The 19,653-nt window shown below is 43.6% G+C and overlaps 1 protein-coding gene across 4 annotated transcripts in view; it reads left to right on the top strand.

Annotated features, from left to right (window-relative positions):
• Positions 1-526: 526 nt before the first annotated feature.
• TNIK (TRAF2 and NCK interacting kinase) overlaps positions 527-19,653 on the top strand; it is a 482,068-nt gene continuing 462,941 nt past the window's right edge. For 2 of the 4 annotated variants that reach the window (XM_064275470.1, XM_064275471.1), the window contains exon 1: positions 527-953. In XM_064275470.1, coding sequence (XP_064131540.1) covers positions 897-953 — 57 coding nt within the window. In that variant the 5' untranslated portion in view covers positions 527-896. The remainder of the gene's footprint in view (positions 954-19,653) is intronic. The other 2 variants (XM_064275469.1, XM_010596034.3) reach the window with 2 other exon arrangements.

The raw sequence follows: 19,653 nt of genomic DNA, 5'->3' as shown, positions 1-19,653 counted from the left end.
GGGCAAGCTAGGCGTGCGCGCTTCTCCCCCACTCGCTCGGCGGCTGGGGGCGGATCCCCTTCCAAGCACACAAGTCCTTATATGCACCGGTTGCACCAGTCCGCGTTACTCCAGCCCCACAAATAACTAATGGGGGAGGGAGGACGTCGCTCTCTTTTTCTCTGGCTTTTTCAATGTCAGATCATTTGAGTCCCTCCAAGAAACCCCACGATGCGATTGAACGGGCCATTTGCTGCAGCGCACGCATTGGACACACACAAATAAAGCCTCCTTGTTTGTACGATAGGCATGTCCGCGTCCCGGAACGGCACTCGGGTCCAGCCGGTTTGGCCCGCAATAGCCGGGGCGGAAAGGGTGCGCGCCCCTCCCCCATGCACGCTGGTGCAGAGGGACCCGGTCAGGAAGCGCGGCCTCTCCTCCGCCGGAGACCACGCCTCCTCCACCTCTTTTTTTTTCTCTCTCCCCCTTTACTCCTCCCAGGAAGCGGTGATAGACAGTTCTGTGTGGCTCTCCACCCCCACTCCCCCAGCTGAGTGGAGGAGTTGATGTGTCTCATTATAACAGCCAATGCAGCCGCCATCCACGCACAAGCAAAGAAGCATGTCCCATTTAAATACACCCACGCAGCCCCAGCGCCCTTAGCCGATCAGGGCGCGCAGCCCACACGCACCGCGGCTGGGGATTGGAGATCCGCGCAGGTCGAGCTCCCGGACCCGGCGGACGGCCGCGCCGAGGGTCGGGATTCGGCGCTGTGGGGCCGGGGTGGGCGGAGGAGGCTGGGCCCGGGCCTCTGGCGCTGCACCCGCATGAAGACGCGAGTGAGATAGACCAAGGTGGAATCTCCAGGGGAGAAGCTTCGGAGGGGTTTTGGTCCATTTCCCGGCGAACAAGTAGACATGGCGAGCGACTCTCCGGCTCGCAGCCTGGATGAAATCGATCTCTCGGCTCTGAGGGTGAGCAGAACACCTTTTCTGATTTCTTCCCGGTGGGTTAGGTCAGGGTGAACGGGCTCGGCGCGTGGACCGGGGCTCGCGCTGTGGGCAGAGGCGAGAGAATGCGACGGGAGGGAACGTGGATTCTCGTTTCTCTTCGGGGTTTGCTCAGGTGCTCTTGCTGAGCCCCCAGGGCAGGGTCTGTGCGGTACGTGTACCCCTCTGGCTGTGACCGAGGCTCCCCCGAGAGCGCGTGGAGCTTACGCCAGTTTATCGTAGACGGGTGTAAGAGCCTTAAAATGAAAGACTCGTCGGTGTGTGTGTGGACACCCCGGGCGGTCGCCTCGTGCCAAGGCGCGACACCCGGCTGCCCCTTTCTGCAAAAAAAAAAAAAAAGCAGCGTGAATAAAGGCACTGGCCTCACGTTTTCCAGTTACCTGCAAGATGACATTGTGAGCCTGACTGTACCCACGAAGCCGAACCTGCCGCTCCACGGGGGCAGTTACTGCTGTGCTTGCCTTGTGGATGGCAACGGCCCTCAGCCTCCCCTTTCCTGCCTCCCGCGCCCCGGCCCTCTCTGGGCGCAGCACCCTTAAACGCCCGTCTGCCACTCACCTTTATTTGTGGTTTTAACTCAGCCCAGCCTGTGGTTTCTGACTTTGGGGCTGTGACATTTCAGTTTTATGGCTAAACTTAAGCAGGTGAAAGGGATGTGTTTTCCGCTTTTTTCCAGTCACACCGGAACTCCCGGAGTGTGTGTGTGTTTTCCTTCTGTCTGTGGCCAGTTCTTTGTAGAGCACCTCCCTCCCCCCAGCCCCACTGGTTTGAATTTACCTTCACGTGAGTTGCCTCCGACGCAGTTTCATTGTATTGACTAAGACATCACTGGTATAGAATCCATTTTACTGTTGTCTTGTGAGCAGAATATCAGGAATCCCAGTGCAGCCTCGACGCCTCTCTACCCCCAACCCCCAATCCTGACACACTCAAGGGAAGGGGGCAGAGCTTTCTTGCCATTTTAATTAGATGCTGCCTGCAGGGAAGAGGGTGAGGGATGGGGGTGGCGGCAGCAGCGGGGTCTGGGGGAAAAGATTGGGCACCAATTTAAGGACGACTTCTTCTCTTGAACCCTTCTCCCTTGAAAAATAATAGTGACTAGATATATTTGATACATGGTGGATGGGTGAGGCTAAATTGATGGTGGCTCTCAACACCGAGACACGCAAGATTGAAGTTCACACGCCCTACTGAGGAATACATTGTTAGATCGAAGCTAAATCTTGGGACCATTTACCTGAGTCTTTTTAGTACTTCTGACATTGCCTGTTTTCTCCAGGGTATTTTAAGAGCGACTACTGTTATCAAAGCTGTACTTTTTCCTTAGCCTCCCTCCTTTTTCCCTCCTTTTTGTTCCAACTCGGCTCCCCCCTCCCCCCCTCCACTTTAGTTCAAGAGATGAGGTTTCAGGAAGGCAGTCCGGGGGTTGTGAAGGAACAGGGTGGCCGTTTGAAACTGCCTGTACTGATAGTTGGGTAGCAAAAGCTCATTCGTGCGTTATTACAGTAAGCGATTTCCCTGGGGCTGAAATGCCATGTTCAGAACCCGCTGCCTCCGGGCAACTGGGGGTGGGGGTAGTTAGTAATAGGGTGGGTGCTTTGACCAAGTCCTTATCCTCCTGTTTGATGGACTGTGTGTGTTCTTTTGTCCTACTTGCTGTACTAGGAGTAGCTGCCGGTGGGTTAAGCAGGTAGATGTATGGGCCAGACCTCAAGGTGGGGGAAATTGTAAAAGGAGAGGGGTTCAGACAATGGGCAAGGCTTGTGGTGATTTCCCTAAGCCAGAATCGAGACATCTACATCACTCCTCTAATGAAATACTGTGTTGTGATTTTTAAGTTAGGCTTTGACCTGTCACCAGTGGGCTTTTTCTGGGGAAGGTTTTCTGAGATAGAGAGCAGAGAGCCTGCAGGCTTGTGAGAACCACGAGGGCTCGCTGGGCTGGCCTGGAGACACTTCACATTAGGATACCAGGGCTTGTGAGATCTGTATTTCGAAAAGATACCGTTCTACGGCTCACTGCAATTGCTCTTTGTGGCCTGGGCTGCCGGCTTAGTGGTCTGCCTGTTTTTCTGCCTGCCCCGAGGTGTGGGCAGGGAGGGCAACAGCTGGCCCTAGAGACTGGAGCACTGCTGGCTGGAGGACTTGCATGTAGGTGTGGAAACAGTTGCATTCTGGAGGGCTGGGGTCAGGGACTGTTTTGTGGTAGGTGGGGTGTGCCAGCCGAGAGTGGGTTCAAAGGCCACATAGGTAATCTCCACAAATCAGGGAGCAGATCATATCTGCCTTCCCAAATTAGGAGAGGTGGGCTCATCTAGTTGAGAAGTCTCATTCGTTCCCAAACCCTCAGAAAAGCTTTGGTGCTGAGAACCTCCTGAGGAATGCCTGACCCCTGAAATGCAGCCAAGGTCAGTGGCTTCTAGGAGAATTAGCTGCAGTCTTTGGGTCCCATGCTGTTTCAGTGACTCTTTAATGTACACAGTCAAGGCCCTTTTTATAAGCCCTGGGCTCAGTGCATTAAAACCAGATCCTGTCTGGAGAGGCCTTTAGTCCCTTCTCATTTTGGGGGCTTATTGTTCTCAGCCAGTGATCCTAGACTGGACCCAGTCTAAATTTTCCCCAAATAGTAACAATGCATAATTTACACCAGAGCAACCGATGACAGCACTGATCATTTAAATTATGCAAGATTTGGATGGTTTTTAAAAGTGAGATGAAAGCAGAATCTTCTTTGGTTAGAAAATAGAAAATTCAAATCCGGTGTATTTAGTTCCGATTTCTAGAGCTCACAAAGGTAAGCCTTAAGTCTGGGAGGGTGGGGGGATGGTTTCATAGATTTAGAGCTAGAAGGGAATTGTGGAGAGTTCAGCCACTGTTTTCATTTAGCACATAGGAAACTGGAGCCCAGAGAGGTGAAGCCCCTTGTCCAAGGTCACACAGCCCCTGGGAAGGGGGAAAGGAGGAGGACGTTTGGGAAGAGAATCTAGGTTTCCTGACTCCTCATTCAGTGCTCTTTTCTCTAAGCCACATCGTCTGTGGCTGAATCAGAAATCAATAATACATTTTCTGCTTGAGACAAAAAGCGGCAGAGAGGAAAAATTTCACCAGGGTTATGGGATTTTATTTATTGAGAAACGGGGAAGCTGCTTCATGCATGTAAACTGGTGATACACAGAACCATGGAGCTTCAGGGTACCTTTGGAATTCATCTTGTCTAGCCCCCTTCAGTTCATCCACTGGAGGCAAATGACCATCTCAATCGTCTAGAACAGATAGGTGGTTGTCCTGCACAGGTGACCTCTCTCAGTAACCCGTCACAAGGGTCAGATTAGACATCCATATTGTTTAGATACCTCTGCGTGTGAGGTTTCTAGAGTTCTGTGCACGCTTTCTATCATCAGTGTGGGTACGTATATTATATGTAGTATTACGAATATAAACTCTGTCCTTGTGGGTGTATGAAAATGTGTGTGCATATATAGGCTACAGAAAACAATTTACTCATTCAAACCCAGGGCTTGAGTCATTCTTGCTTCAAGACATCAGGAATGAAATTTGCCACCAGTATGCTCTGTTACATATGAGGTGAGCTCAGCCCAGAAGCTTTTTGGAGATAAGCATATTTCTGAACCTGAGCACCTTGGCTGTCCTTAGCTTGGCCCACAGGGGAAGGCATTCAAGGCCATCATTTGGCCGCCGTTGACCTCATACTCTCAGCATCTGCCAGGACTTGCATACACTTTTCTAGTTGAACAGAATTAAATGTCTTTCCACCCGACCCTCACTCCCTTCTGGGTCTAGCCAGTTCTTTCCTCATTGAAACCCAGATTTTAGAAGTGGCCTCATCTTGACGCCTTGCGCACATCCTTGTGTGCTACAATTTTTATGCTTGTGTTTTAATTGGCGTGGATTTTCTTTCTCTTGGCCCCTGGAGGGCAGGGGCTAGGTCTTGTTCATCTTGGAGTCCATAGTCCTTGTTAGTTGAATGAATGAATGCGTGAATGAGTGGATGAGTAAATGCAGTGGAATAAGCACCAGCTCCTGGGGTCTGTGTCTACGTCTTAATAGTCTGTGACTTTGGGTTTAGCCTTAGTTTCCTTAAAAATCGGAATAATAATAACTGTTCGCCTTACAGGCTGTTTTCAAAAATCAAATAAAGCATTATGGCAATGCTTTGAGAACTGTAAATCATTATACAGATATGTTGTTATATGATTAAAAGAATTTTATGGGAAACTTGATTCCACCAACGTTTGATTCTAGTGACTGCACCTAATACAGAATGATCCTGTCCAAAAGGTATCAGAAGGACCTGCCTCTTTTTAATGGCACCTAAAAAGAACATTGGTGTCCCAGGGTGGCTCCACTACTAACTGAAAGGCTGGTGGTTCAGGCCCACTCAGAGGCACCTTGGAAAATCAGCCTGGCCATCTACTTCTGGAAGGTCACAGCCTTGAAAACCCTATGGAACAGTTCTACTGTGTTCGCATGGGGTCCCCATGAGTTGGAATCAACTCGACAGCAACTAACAACGACTTACTGTTTCTCTGGTGGTCTGGATTGATCTTCTTCCCAGCATCAGCATTGATTGGCTATGAGGTGAGCTCTGCCCAGAAGCTTTTTGGAGATTAGCATATTTCTAAACCAGTGTGAACATTATTCCTCAAAACTTTTTAAAAAAACCTTTTCCCCTACCTATGGATTAACCATTATTTAAATATGAACAAATTTATTATGCCTGTGCCTTTTCAAAGGTTTTTTTTGGAGAGGAGGGGCACCTAAAATGATACACTAATAGCCCAGTATTTAAAACCTTGTGATCAGAGATCTCAAGAGACTTAAAGAAATCTTGAAACATAATTATTTTATTATCGCAGTCTACATAATTAAATTTGGTCTTAAGTGAGATTTCAGTAAAGTTGTACAAATTGATAAGATAACAATAGCTTAAAATGATAATAACATTGCAGTTTTTTCATTAGATACGTTTGTTGTTTTTCACAGATGTTAAGCAGGTGTATTCTTTACAATGACATTGCCTTATAATAAAATAGGGTGTACTGGTAGTTATCAGAACATCAGAAAAATGTGCATAATCATTTCCAGTATTCATTATTAACTGAATAATCTTTAGTACAAGAGCTACTCGAAGTCATAGTTTATTGTTTGCCTAATTATCTGCTTAGAAGGTCATGTTATATTTTGTTGATGAAAGAACACCCAACGCTTTTCCTTTTTGGTTTTTCCTTCATGGAAATAATGTTTTTCCCCTTTGTAAGGCTCTTTGAAATCTTGTCATTTTGAGTCTTGCTGGTTGGCCCTTTCTTTTTTCTCTGTCTCTGTCCTGGAATTAATCTTCCCTGCCCTTCTTGTTTCGACACTGTTCCTTCCTTCAGTGATAGTTCTGAAGTCCACCTAGCTTTGAGCTACTGTGATAGAATCATGGCTGCCGTGCCCAGCTGAGCCACAGTGCGACCGGTCTCTAATTCAGTGTTTCTGATAGCATTTGCGATAATTTGAGTCTGAAAGATGCTTTATTGCCACATTGGTTCTTCCATTTCTATGGGGAAAGTAGATCTGAACACAGGGCCTAAACTGGTTTGTTAGCAGTGTGCTGAGACTTCCAAGAAAATCTTGGTGATATTTTTTGAATGAGATGTTATTCTGCGCATATGAATACAAGGATCCTAGCGGAGAGAGAAGGAGGATTTAAATAGAAAATGTTGGATGAATTCCGCTTGTAATTTCTTCCATTCTGGTTGGAAGCTTATTTCCTGCGGAGAAAGATGCTTCTCAATCCACTTCTTTTTACATGCCCAGCTGTCTTCAGGTGTCTCAAAACACATTTTATTTCTCTCCAATCTTAAAAATCTCTCTTTAGTATCTGTTGAGAGTCCCTTTATTTCCATTCTTACCTGCAGCCATTGTGGTTGCCTTCCCTTGGGCAGCATCTATGTCAAGACCCACCTTCCATGTCTCTACCACCAGTCTTCCCTCTTCTAGTCTTTCTCAGACACTACAGCCATATTAATCTTCCCAGCACAGTTTCAATCTGGGTATTTCTGATTCAAGACCTTCCTTGATCAAACCTTTAGTATAGTGTCAATACCAGCTATAATTCAGCTGGGCCTCTGTTACCAGAATAAGGTTCTTGCCTCTCACTGGTCAAGAATGAGCAGTAAGGCACATAGAATTTTAGAATTTTCTACACGAGCAAAGCTTTATTGAAGAGGCTTGCAAGTGGAGACAAGGAGGGCCTAGAGCGCAACGCATACTCCCCTGTCTCACAGAACAAAAGACGGACCTGGGTTTTTAAAAGTTCTTGGTGGGGGATGGGGAAGATTCATGTTTATTCATAGGCACAGGTGGGGATATGTTAACTACGGTGCTCTTGCAGCAGCTTTCTAAGATGGCTCCTGTCCTGGAGGCCTCTGGGATTGGTAAAAAAGGACTTATTATGGGGTGTCGTGCCTGCACAGTATCCCGGCTGCTGCAGCAACCCTTTACTGCCCGCGGTGGAGGGTCACACAGCTGTGACAGGTGGATGTTCAGCGCATGTCCCTGGGGCTGGTTTTCTCCAGCTGCTTCTGAAAGACACATTTAAAGAAGTTTGCGGGCTATTTTCTGATACCCTGCCTCACTGTTCTGGGGAATGGCTTTGTTTCTTTGCCCTGGCCCATTTCAGGTTACTTTGTTTGTAGATTTGGGGGCCCCTCTGTTCCCTGTCTTAATAAGTCTCTAGGTTCCACACCCAGCCCTCTATTACCTCCTTGGTAGTGTAGCCTGTCTCTCTTTTACTTGCTTCTCCTCTAACCACACCAGCCTCTTTGCTGTTCTTCCAACAGGCACCCTCTGATCTCAGGGCCTTTGCTTCCTGTCTTACCTCCACCTTTTTTTTTTTTCCTGTTCCCTGTCTTAATAAGTCTCTAGGTTCCACACCCAGCCCCCTATTACCTCCTTGGTAGTATAGCCTGTCTCTCTTTTACTTGCTTCTCCTCTAACCACACCAGCCTCTTTGCTGTTCTTCAAACAGGCACCCTCTGATCTCAGGGCCTTTGCTCCCTGTCTTACCTCCACCCCATTTCTGTAGTTTTAATGACCATTCCTTCACAAACTTCCACTCCTCCCAGAGGGAACCACTTGCTTCTCCTATGGATGCTCTTTAGGGGGTACACTATCTTAACATTTTCTGTGTCTGCTGCCCTAGTCCCAACCATGCAAGTGCCACCCTTTCCATAGAATTGTTCCTGATTTCTATGAGATCAAAATTATCCCTCCCACTTAGGACACACTCCCTCAGAACTGTCTTCACACCACTTTCACAACACCGAGAACTTTCTGTCTTGGCTTATGTTCACTACTAGACAATGAACTTCTTAAAGGCAGTATGTATATTTGATTTACTTAGTATCCCCCACAAGTTTCTGTTACACAGTAGGTGTTCAGTAAATTTATATTGAGCTGACAGAATATATAATGTATGGCCTTTTTAGGATGGCTGAAAGTGGTGTTGTGTAGAGAGAGTATAGAAATTCCAGAAAGGTGGGGACAATGTACTAACCGTAGTGCAACTTCAAGGGATGCTAATTATACTCTACTCCGTGTTGCACTACTCCAGGGATCCTTTTATGTAGGGTACAGCTGCAGGGGCTGCCACTCACACAGAATACAATTCCAGGTGTGCTGATTTGCAGGAATACAATGCCTGGTCCTGGAGAGGAATCCATGTCCCTGGAAAGGAATCCCTTTTTGTAGAATTTCCTTGGGAAAATGTTCCCTCCATTTTCTCCATATTCTAAATTCGGAGAAATTTTAAATGCTGTGGGTTAGAATTCCAAGGCCTCTGTGTGTGTTGGGAAATGTGTTTCAATCCTTCCACTGTGTCCATGCCATTTACGACTACTGTTTTTATCAAATGGTGATAGAGTGGGGCCGATGATGTTGAGTTTTTGTCTTGATAGAGCCGGCAGTGGGTGGAGAGGATGTGGGAGAGAGTGAGGCTGGGTGAAGAGAAGCCCTGCTGGTAGTTAGAAGTCCAGAATCATAGTGTCGGCTCTGACCTCACCCTCTGAGCCTCAGTTTATTCTCATGTAAGATGAGTGTGTTGGACCAGAAAATGCTGGAGGTGACATCCTGCACTGTCGTTCTTCTGTGATAAATCCAAGGACATATAAGGGAACTAGAGGCAGGACTGAAGGTGTTTAAGTAGCCATGGATTCTTATTCTAGGTCTTGGGGATACCAGGTATGCAAACTGTGGACCTCAAGGAGCTGGGAATTACCATGGAAAGTAATATATCTTCCTCATTTTTAGAAGAGTTTTGATTTTTCCAACCTTTATGTCCTGATTTATAATTTGAAATGTGGTTTTGGTTTTGGAGATGGAACAATGGGCCTGAGGGCTGATGGTGACTTGTGTTGGGCACTGCCCTATAGTGTGGTTACCCTAGTTCAGATTCTGAAGTAAGGATGGATTTTCGAGAACTGCCTTTTAATCAGCAGAATTAAGAATTTGGCTGTAGGGATCAAACTGAAAGTTCATAGACCTTAACATTATGTATATATACATACACACACATACATATACACATATATATGCACACATTATATATACAAATACTGACATTTGTTTGATTAATATAGTAGAAGGAGTTGTGGACATCAGCAGTGTAAATTTGAGCGAGTTCAGTGTTCTCTGATTCTGTGAAATGTGATTAACTGTAGGAGCAAGAAATGCACATTTTATCCAGCATTCATATGTCATTTTTTTCATTTATGCATTTGTTCACATGCTTATTGACTGCTGCTAGTTGCTGAGACAACACTGGTGTGGTCTCTACACTTAAGGTGTGAATGGTTGGGTAGAGAGAACAGTCTTATACCACACTTAGCGTCTTTCACTACACTCCAGCCACGTTGATCTTTTACATTTTTTGAACATGTCAAGCTAGTTGTTGTAGTTCCCCATGCTCAGAAAACTCTGTCACCAGATTTTCACGTGGCGGGCTCCATCAGATGTTTCTTGTGTCACTTACCTATTGCTACGTAACAGATTACTCCAAACTTAGTGGTTTAAAGCAACAATAATCCTTTATTATGTCTCACAGTTTTTATGGGTCAGAAATTCAACAGCAGCTTAGCTGGGTGGTTCTGGCTTGAGGTCTTTCACGAGATTGCATTCAAGATGTCAGTATGAATTGCTGTCTTCTGAAGGATTTACTGGGGCTGGAGGATCTGCTTCCAAGATCAGCTATGCATGTGATGCCGGTTGTTGGCAGGAGGCTTCAGTTCCCCCTCATGTCGGCCTCTCCAGGGACTGCTTGAGTATCCTACTGACATGATGCTGGCTTACCTCATAGTGAGCAATCCAAGAGAGCAAGGCAGAAGACACAATGTCTTTTATGACCTAATATTGAAAGTCACACACTGTCACTTCTACAATATCCTGTTCATTACCTAGGTCAGCATTAATACCAGAAGGAGGAGTTATTGAGGGCCCTCTTGGAGGCTGCCTACCACACAGAGAGGCTTTTCTTGATGTATATGTCTAAAGTAATACTCCTTTCCAAGTGTATCTATGACCATCCAGTTTAGTGTTTATTGTCTTTAAAATTGTGTGACTGAATATATATATATATATATAAAATTTAATCTTTCTTCTTCCGCTGGAACCTAAGCTTTCTGAGAATAGGGATCTTGCCTGCATATTTACAATTATATTCCTAGTGCTTAGAATTGTGCCTGGTGCATAATAAATATTGATTGAATAAATATCAGTTGAATAAATAAAATTAATTTGTTTAGAAGGGACCTCATTTTTTTTATTACACTTTATACCTGCAAATAGTGAGTTGAGGCAGCTTCTAATAAAAGGCACTGATAGGATAAAGCCATAAAACTATTAAGATAATGGTAAAAGGAAAAATCTCTCCATCTTTCTCTCTCTCTGTGTCTAGGACTTAGTCATCATCTTGTCAAATTTGGATCTCTTGTAGGTGGAAATTGAGCTCAGAGGAGCACCTTGTCTTGAAACTCCAATGGCAGAGCTGGGTCTAGAATGCGGGTTTCCCCATTCTCCTTACTACACCTCAACTCTCAGTGACATTGCCTGGACATTTTAGTGGATCATTTAGTCCCACCACACAAAAATTAATGTAACAAAATGTGGATACGAAGATGGTTATCGAGGTGCTTGCATGTGCTGAACACGCTTAGCACAGCCTATGCTCCATTGTGAAGTAGCCACATCTATTTAATTTGATGGTAGAGGAGATCACATCAAAGTTAATCAATATAGATAATTAGTTGTGTTTTAGTTGTTGAAAATAAAAAATTAACATCCTATGTGCAGAGAGAATCCAATTATAGGGTCTTTGCTGCATTGAGTAACCAGGATGACCCCTGGAGGTCCAGGGCCTAGAAAATGCAGCGTGGACTTCTGAATTATTAAAAATTTGCTTAAATAAAAAAAAACAAAGCTTTTTCTTAGTCTCCTTATAAAAGCAATACATGGGCATCATTGAAAATTTGGAAAATAGAGAGAAAGAAACTCTCAACGCATACACAATCGTGATTCCCAGTGATAACCATGGATACATTTTGTTATATGGCTTAGCAGTTTTTTTCTGTGCATAGTTAAATAGATAGCTAAAAATATTAAGATCATATTGTATATATTTTCTGAAACTTTTTTGGACTTAATTTGCATTTTCTCATGTTAATATTTTTCTATGGCATAATTTTTAAAACTTTATCATGGGTAATTTTAAACTTATATAAAAGTTGAGTCGATATTAGAATGCATTGCTGGTAAGAATGCAAAATGGTACAGTCACTTTGGAAAACAGTTTGACAGTCCCTCATGTGACCCAGCAATTCTACTTCTAGAGAATTGAAAACATATGTCCACACAAAAACTTGTACCCAAATGTCCATAGTAGCATTATTCATAGTAGCCCCAAAGTGGCAACAACTCAAATATCAATACACTGATGAATGGATAAACAAAATGTGGTATAGCCATTCAATGGAATATTATTTGGCCATCAAAAGGAATGCACTGATACGTTCTACAACATGGATGAACCTTGAAAACATGATAAATGAAAGAAGCCAGTCACAAAAGACCACATGTTCTACGATTCCATTGATGGGAAATGTCCAGAATAGGCAAATCCATAGAGAGAGAAAGAAGATTAGTGGTTGCCTGGGGTTGGAGGGAAGGGGAAAAGGGGAGTTACTGCTAATGTCCTAAAATTAGATAGTAATGATGGTTGTACAACTCTATGAATATACTAAACATCGCTTAATTATACACTTTAAAAGGGTGAATTTTATAGTATATGAATTACATCTTAGTAAAGCCATTATAATAAAAGTAGACAGAATAGTATAATGAGCCCCAGTTTAAGAATTACCCAATGGTGATCAATCTTGTTTCATCTATACCCCTACTACTTCCCCCATATTAATTTGAAGTATTATTTCAGTTGTAAATATTTTAGTATGTCTCTCTACAAGATACTCTTTAGAAAAAATATATAACCACGGTACCATTATCATGCCTAAAAAAATTAACATGTAATTTTTAGGTTCTTCAAATGTTCAATCGGTGTTCAAATTTCCAGTCTTATGTCTTTTAACGACTGCTTAGCACTTTGTTGTAGGGATGTGTCATAATATATTTAACCAATTCCTATTGATGAAGCTTTAGGTTAGTTACAACTGTTCCATTCTTGTAAATAGTGCTTTGATAAATATCCTTGTACACATCTTTGTGCGTTTCTCTGTTTTCTCAGGATAACTTCTTAGAAGTAAGATTTAGAATGAAAGTGTATGAGTGGTTTCTAAGGCTCTTGACATTGTCAGGCTGCCTTCCAAAAAGGTTGTAACCATGTACATTCCCACTTTGAGTGTATGAAGAGTGCCAGTTTCCCAACATCTCTGCCAAACCTGGCCATTCCATTTTTTTTTTTTTAAATGAGGTACTTCATGTGGAGTGCAACTAACAACAACAACAACAACAACTTAATTGAATACATAGAATTGGGAATGTTAGGATACTGTGAGGTCCCTTGGGGGTAAAGGTTGAAGACAAGTGATAGATTAAGCACAGCTGTTGGAAGTTTGCCAGGCAAGTTCAGGGCTGCTCAGAAGAAGGAAAAGAACCATGACAAGACCCGTCTTTCGTGAGACACCCTAAAAAAGGAGTAGTGCTGATTTACAACTTTCTAGGTTCTCTTGAAGTGATGGGGAGGGGAGTATCAATCCATCTCACTGACTAAGCATGTATTATGTGCCAGTCAGCACACTTGTTTTTATATTAAGGAGGGAGCTTGATGTGGTGGTTAAGAGTGTGGATCTAGGAGGCAGGTGGTTGGATTCAAGTCCCAATTTAGCTATTACTACCTATGTGAGCTTAGGCAAGTCTCCTAACTTTTAGTCCTAGTTTCCTAATTTATAAAATGAGAATAATAATAGAATTTATCTTATAAGTTTGTCGAGGATTAAAGCACTTACTAACATAGATCTCTGAGAACAGTGCCTGGCATCTACTAAATGCTGTATATGTATTAGGAGTCCCTGGATGGCACAAATGGTTGGGTGCTCATTTGCTGACCTTAGGATCGGCAGTTCGAACCTACCCAGAGATGCCTTGGAAGAAAGGCCTGGCGATGTGCTTCTGAAAGTCCACAGCCATGAAAATCCTATGGAGCACAGTTCTACGGTGCACACATGGGGTTGCCATGAGTCGGAACCAACTTGACGGCAACTGATTTTTGGGTATACTTCTTAGCTATTATTACTCTTTATTAGCTCATTTAATTCTCACCACAGTTTCCTCTGGAGTAGGTGTGTGTCATCTACAGATATGCACACTGAGGCTTAGACAAAGTGAACAGTTTACCCAGGGCCTTAGAGCTAATAAATGGTGAGCTAAGACTCGCCTATCCCGAAACCATTGCCCATAGTGATTCACATGGCCATCATTTGACTTAAGGAACTTGTTGTGATATCAGAATCATCTGACATATTATTTCCCTGGGGTTCACAGATTTCCCAGAACCATTTGACTTTGGGCACAAGTTCTTCTCTTTGATGAGCATAGTGCTATTTTAGAAGTTATTTCAAAAGTATTTCTTCTCTATGATTTCATTTTTTTAATAGCCAAGGACAGCTCAAAATGTGTTGTTTTTCCTTTCTCTTGTCTAAAAACCTAAAAACAAAATGTGAACTATTTTGGGATCAGCAGTGATTTCCTTGTGCAGTATGTATACCCGTTGCCATCAAGTCAATTCTGACTCATAGCAACCCTATAGGACAGAGTAGAACTGCCCCATAGGGTTTCCAAAGAGTGGCTAGTGGATTTGAACTGCCTTTTGGTTAGCAGCTGAGTTCTTAGCCACTGGGCCACTAGGGCTCCGCAGCATGTATAGGGAATTGTAAAAATGCAGTGGGGGCGGTGGCTGACCTCTTCTGACTTCAGGAGGGGGAAGGAGAATCAATATCAACAGCCCAAGGCTGATTCTTATGAGGCAGAGGTCAGACATGCCTCCTCTCTCTGTGGTTTTTACCAATTCTGACACCAACCTTCCCTCCCAACGCATTCTCTACTTCTTTGCTGTGTTCAGTAATTCATTGCAGTGGCCATATACAACTCACAAATACGATTATGGGGTTTATTAGGGAAGTTACAGGTTACAGTTCAGGCTGAGGAACACTCAGGATACAGTTCTTCGATCAGGATAGCCTCTTCTCAGCCATGACCATAGGCACACCTATCTCTGGCCCCTTGGCTTCTGCCCTGCTCAGACAGGCCCTACAAAGCTCTTTTAGCTCCGCTAGTAATTGCCGGGAGTCACCCCATTCTGCCATTAAGTCTTGGCCCAAAGGCAATCAGCTCTCTTACTCCATGGGCTGGTGAGCCGAGCTCTGCCACCAAGTGCCCAGAGGCACCTCACTCCATCGGGAAGCCTCCTGCCCGAAGGCACCCAGCTTTCTCACTCCAAGGGTCAGCGAGCCCAGCTCAGTTATGTGCCTGGAGGCATCCCACTCTGCCAGCAAGCCCTCTGCTGGAAGGCACTCAGCTTTCTCACTCCCTGGACCAGGAAGCTCACCACGCCGCCTCCTGCAAGTCTCCTGGTTCTGCTGCCTCTGCTGCCGATGTTTCTTTGCAACTGCTGTCTTCAGTGTTACAGCTCTCTCTCTGTGTCTCCTGGGTCTGGGAGGGTCTCAGTATGGGAATCCTGGGTCTAAATGAAACACTCTGCTCCTGTCTCTGCTTGGTGATAGTCAGGTCCCCCTTTGCTCTGGGATTGGCTCTCTTTTAAGCCTAGCAAGATGACAAAACTGACCAATACCCTCTTTGGGGTTCCATATACCTTATTTGAATACCCCCACCCTCACAAGTGTACCATGTATCTGATTTACATTATTAGCAAGCTAGCCAGTCCCCTTGGTGGGCCACAAGCATCTCATTTGCATTCTCCCAGCCAGTCATTTGGTGGGAGTTACAAGACCTATGGCTAGAAGGGCAATAGTAATTCACTACATTGCCTGTCATTTTTTTAATAAAATCATTTAAGTATGTTTGGAAGATATGTGGAATCAGGTTCAAGGACTTCTATTTTTTAAGAATTAGGTAGCACAGTGTGCAAGTGTTCCACACTGCCTGGCGTGCCTGGAGTGGTTATCTCAGGTGTAGGCCCGACTCCATTTTGTGACTTCTGCCTTCCTGAGAATGTCACCTTGACTTCTTCATCTGTATATGGCCTTGGGTGTCTGGCTGGGTGAAACTAACAGACTGACTTCACATTCACATGCATATGACCTTGGGCCTCTGGCTGGGTGGAACCAGAAGACCCTGGCCACCCAGCAATCATCTTGTGATCCCCATCCCCCTTGTGAGTGAGTAATTCCACAATTATGTGCATATACCCCCTCACTTTAACTCACATATACTCTGTTAATCAATCCCAACCAAAGCCCTGCTTGGGGTTGTCTCATTCCTGCTTACCCAATCTTGCAACTTTCAGTCAGAATGTTGTGTTTTTACCTCATAAATATACCTATGTGACTCCACCATTTTGGAGCATTTGGTTTCACTTCATAAGATCAGAAGTGTCCCTGGTTTAGACTGTCTCGAACCTTCAATAAATCTCTTTGCTTTTATTTTTTAACAGGTATGTGTTCTTACTTGTTGACAGCAGAAATTTTGGTGATCATAAGAGATGGTGGGATGTACCAAGAGCCATGATATAGGAGAGGCCATTCTTGAGCTTTCCTCTACTTGATAATGATTAAAATAAAAACCTTGAGTTACACTGTTTCAGATAGGTATAGATATTTTAAGGTTACAATGGAGAAAATGGAAAATAGAGCTGGGAGACAAAAGAGTAAGGAGCCCTGTGTTTTGAACCAAAGTCTACTTTTCACCTGGTTTATAAGTCAGAAACTATTAAAATTGGTGTAACTATATGGTTGTCATTCTTGAGAAGGCCAATAGCCTTATTTACTAGATTTTATAACCTAACCCTCCATTAAAAATGCCTATAAATTATATATGCCTAGGGTAAAAACCCAGAGCTTCATATGGATGTGGTTTCATCATTTCTACCTCTAGGTATTTTTTAGCCTCCTGTAATCAAATTATAGCAATGTGGTGGGTGGAATTGGTTGTAAGCAGTAATTGCATAGTGTATTTAAATAATAATAATAATAATACTTAGCATTTATAGAGCACTTTATATCTTCAAAGTACTTGCAAACGTTACCTAATTAAATACTCTCTGTGATTATAATCTGGATATAAAACAAAAGCCAAACCCAGTGCTGTCCAGTTGATTGTGACTCATAGCCACCCTACAGGATAGAGTAGAACTGTACCATAGAGTTTCCAAGGAGCACCTGGCAGATATAAAAAAAATAAATGCACTTAAATCCAAAATAGGGTCATAAGAAAAGTTATGTATTTGAACATTAATGCTGACTAGGCTTGAAAAACCTATGCAACGATGGGAAGGTTAGAGTTTGGTATTCTGTTTCATTGTTTTTGTTCATCTCAGTTCAGCCTGATGGAGGGATTTGATTACATCTGCACTTTATTGATGCCTCTGCTTGATTTTGATCCTTAAGGGCTGAGTATGGTCATCATTGAGTATGGTCAAGCTACTTTGGTGAGTAGCGTCTAGGGTCTAAAAAGCCTGTGAGTGGCCATCTATGATACTCCACTGGAGCAAGGAAGAATGAAGAAAACTAAATATACAAGGGAAAGATTAGTCCAGAGGACTGATGGACCACATCTACCACAGCATCCATCAGACTGAGTCCAGTACATTCCGATAGTGCCCGGCTACCACCACTGACTGCTCTGACAGGGATCACAACAGAGGGTCCTGGGCGGAGCTGGAGAATAATGTAGAACAAAATTCCAACTCAAAAAGAAAGACCAGACTTGCTGGCCTAACAGAGGCTGGAGAGACCCTGAGAGTATGGCCCCTGAGCAACCTTTCAGCTCAGTACTGAAGCCACTCCTGAGGTTCACTGTTCAGCCAAACATTGGACAGGCTGATAAAACAAAACGAGACTAAAGGGGCGCAGCAGCACTGGGGCAAGGACTGGAAGGCAGGAGAGGACAGGAAAGCTGGTAACGGGGAACCCAGTGTCCCGAAGGGAGAGTGTTGACATGTCATGGGGTTGTTAACCAGTGTCATAAAACAATATGTGTACTAACTGTTTAATGAGAAACTAGTTTGTTCTGGAAACCTTCATCTAAAGTACAGTTAAAAAAAATTACAAAATGGGCTTCCTCAGGACATTTTATGCTGTGCCTTAGATGAAATTCTATTGGTAAGTGAAAATGAAGTGGTGTAGTGTGGGGAAGAATGGCTATGCATTGTGGTTTAGTAATTTTGATCTGAGAATAATAGATTATGCTCCACAGTAGGATATAACATAAAGAAATGCAGTAAAAAAAAAAAAAAAACAGTAGAGAAATGAAATGTCATTAGTTTGGCTATACTAACTAATTCTTGCTGTTTTGGACATGAATTTGTGTGTTTTCCTCTTTGCACGTATGGCCTGTGTTGCTAATTTAGATGGTGTTTGGAGCAAGGAAGAAGCCCTGGTGGCACAGTGGCTAAGCGCTCAGCTGCTAACCAAAAGGTTGGCAGTTTGAACCCACCAGCCACTCTGAGGGAGAAAGATGTGGCCCTCTGCTTCATTAAAGATATACAGTCTTGGAAATCCTATGGCTAGTTCTACTCTGTCCTCTATGGTCTTGTGAGTTGGAATCGACTCCATGACAGTGGGTTTACTTGGGGCAAGGTTGATGGCAATCCTGGTAGTTTAAAGCAACTTTGTACACAAATTGATAAGGAGCATGTATCACAATTTTATTTCATATGCGTTGCTTTTGAAAAAGCGAATTTGGAGATCTCTGGGAAGACCTATTTTACAGGGAAAAAGGGTGGTTAGATCATTAGATGGGATAAAAAAATCCCTGGTTAAAAATTATTAGGTTTTTTGCAATACTGACAATTAAGGGGACAGATCCAACTTTCTCAGAAGAGGCCTTGACATTATTAAAGTCTCAGAAAATCGCTCAAGCATTTTTATCAAAATGTTAATTGCTTTCTAGACAAGGCAGTGAATTATATCATGCAAAAAATTCTGACCTGCACCACATTTGGGCAGTTTTTTTTTTCCTAGAGGTGGTGGTATCATAGGCTCTGTTTAAGGAAACCACAAATTTGAAATGTCTTCTCAGCCTTTCCACCCAATTTAATTTATACTGCCTTTTGCATGGGTGAAAGGGTCCTTCGAATTAGGGAGTGCTGCGGTTTTTCAATTCAGCTCTTAAAGAACTCCTTTAGAGGGCAGAGACTGAGTAAAACATGCAGCCCTGGTAGTTCCGTGCTAGCGTCCTACTCTGAAATGGTTGATAAGACCAAAGTCAAGCGTTTGCTGTGCCTTGAAAGGCATCCTCTCTTGCCTTCTTTCAACGGGTAGCTCTAGCACCAATCACAGAGAACTGTTCTCTTACCATAAAAATAAACTAAAGTACTACTCTGCTGTCCTCAAGCTTAATATCCAGGTGCTTCTCTGAGAAGGAATATTGCACGCAGACACTCTTTTGTCTGAACAGTATGTATGTTCTCTCTGTGAGTATTTTAAAGCTATACGTCGTGCTGGTATTGTAGTCATCATTTCTTGTATGTAAACAGCATTTATTTTTGGAGAAGAGCAGATACAAAAGTGTGAAATACAGACGTATACACTTTTTTTTTTTTCCTTTGGAAGAGGGGGGAAAGGGAGGAAGAACAGTGTTCTTTAAAATCACGGTAACCCAATCTTAGTTACTCCTTTGTTTTCCTTGACTGACTGAAAATTAGCAGGGGAAATCTCCTGGGACCTGACCAGCTGGGTACGTAAACCTCCACTGAACCGATTGTACCAGAAAAGTGCTAGAGGATAATTATCTTAGGTCTTCATCACTGGGAACAGAAAGGGTTTCTCCCAAGGAGGAAGCCTCTGTGAAGACAGGACATTGTACACATTCAGTGACATGTGTATGACGCTTAGAGTAAAACATGAGCAACACAGAGATCAAAGCCTCAGATACGGGGTTTGTTTTCTAGGTTGAAAAGGTGGATGTCAAAGGGGTTT

This window comes from Loxodonta africana, chromosome 23, assembly GCF_030014295.1.
Source record: "Loxodonta africana isolate mLoxAfr1 chromosome 23, mLoxAfr1.hap2, whole genome shotgun sequence".
In the NCBI taxonomy this organism is placed as follows: domain Eukaryota; kingdom Metazoa; phylum Chordata; class Mammalia; order Proboscidea; family Elephantidae; genus Loxodonta; species Loxodonta africana.
This window is presented reverse-complemented; position numbering and strand designations above follow the sequence as displayed.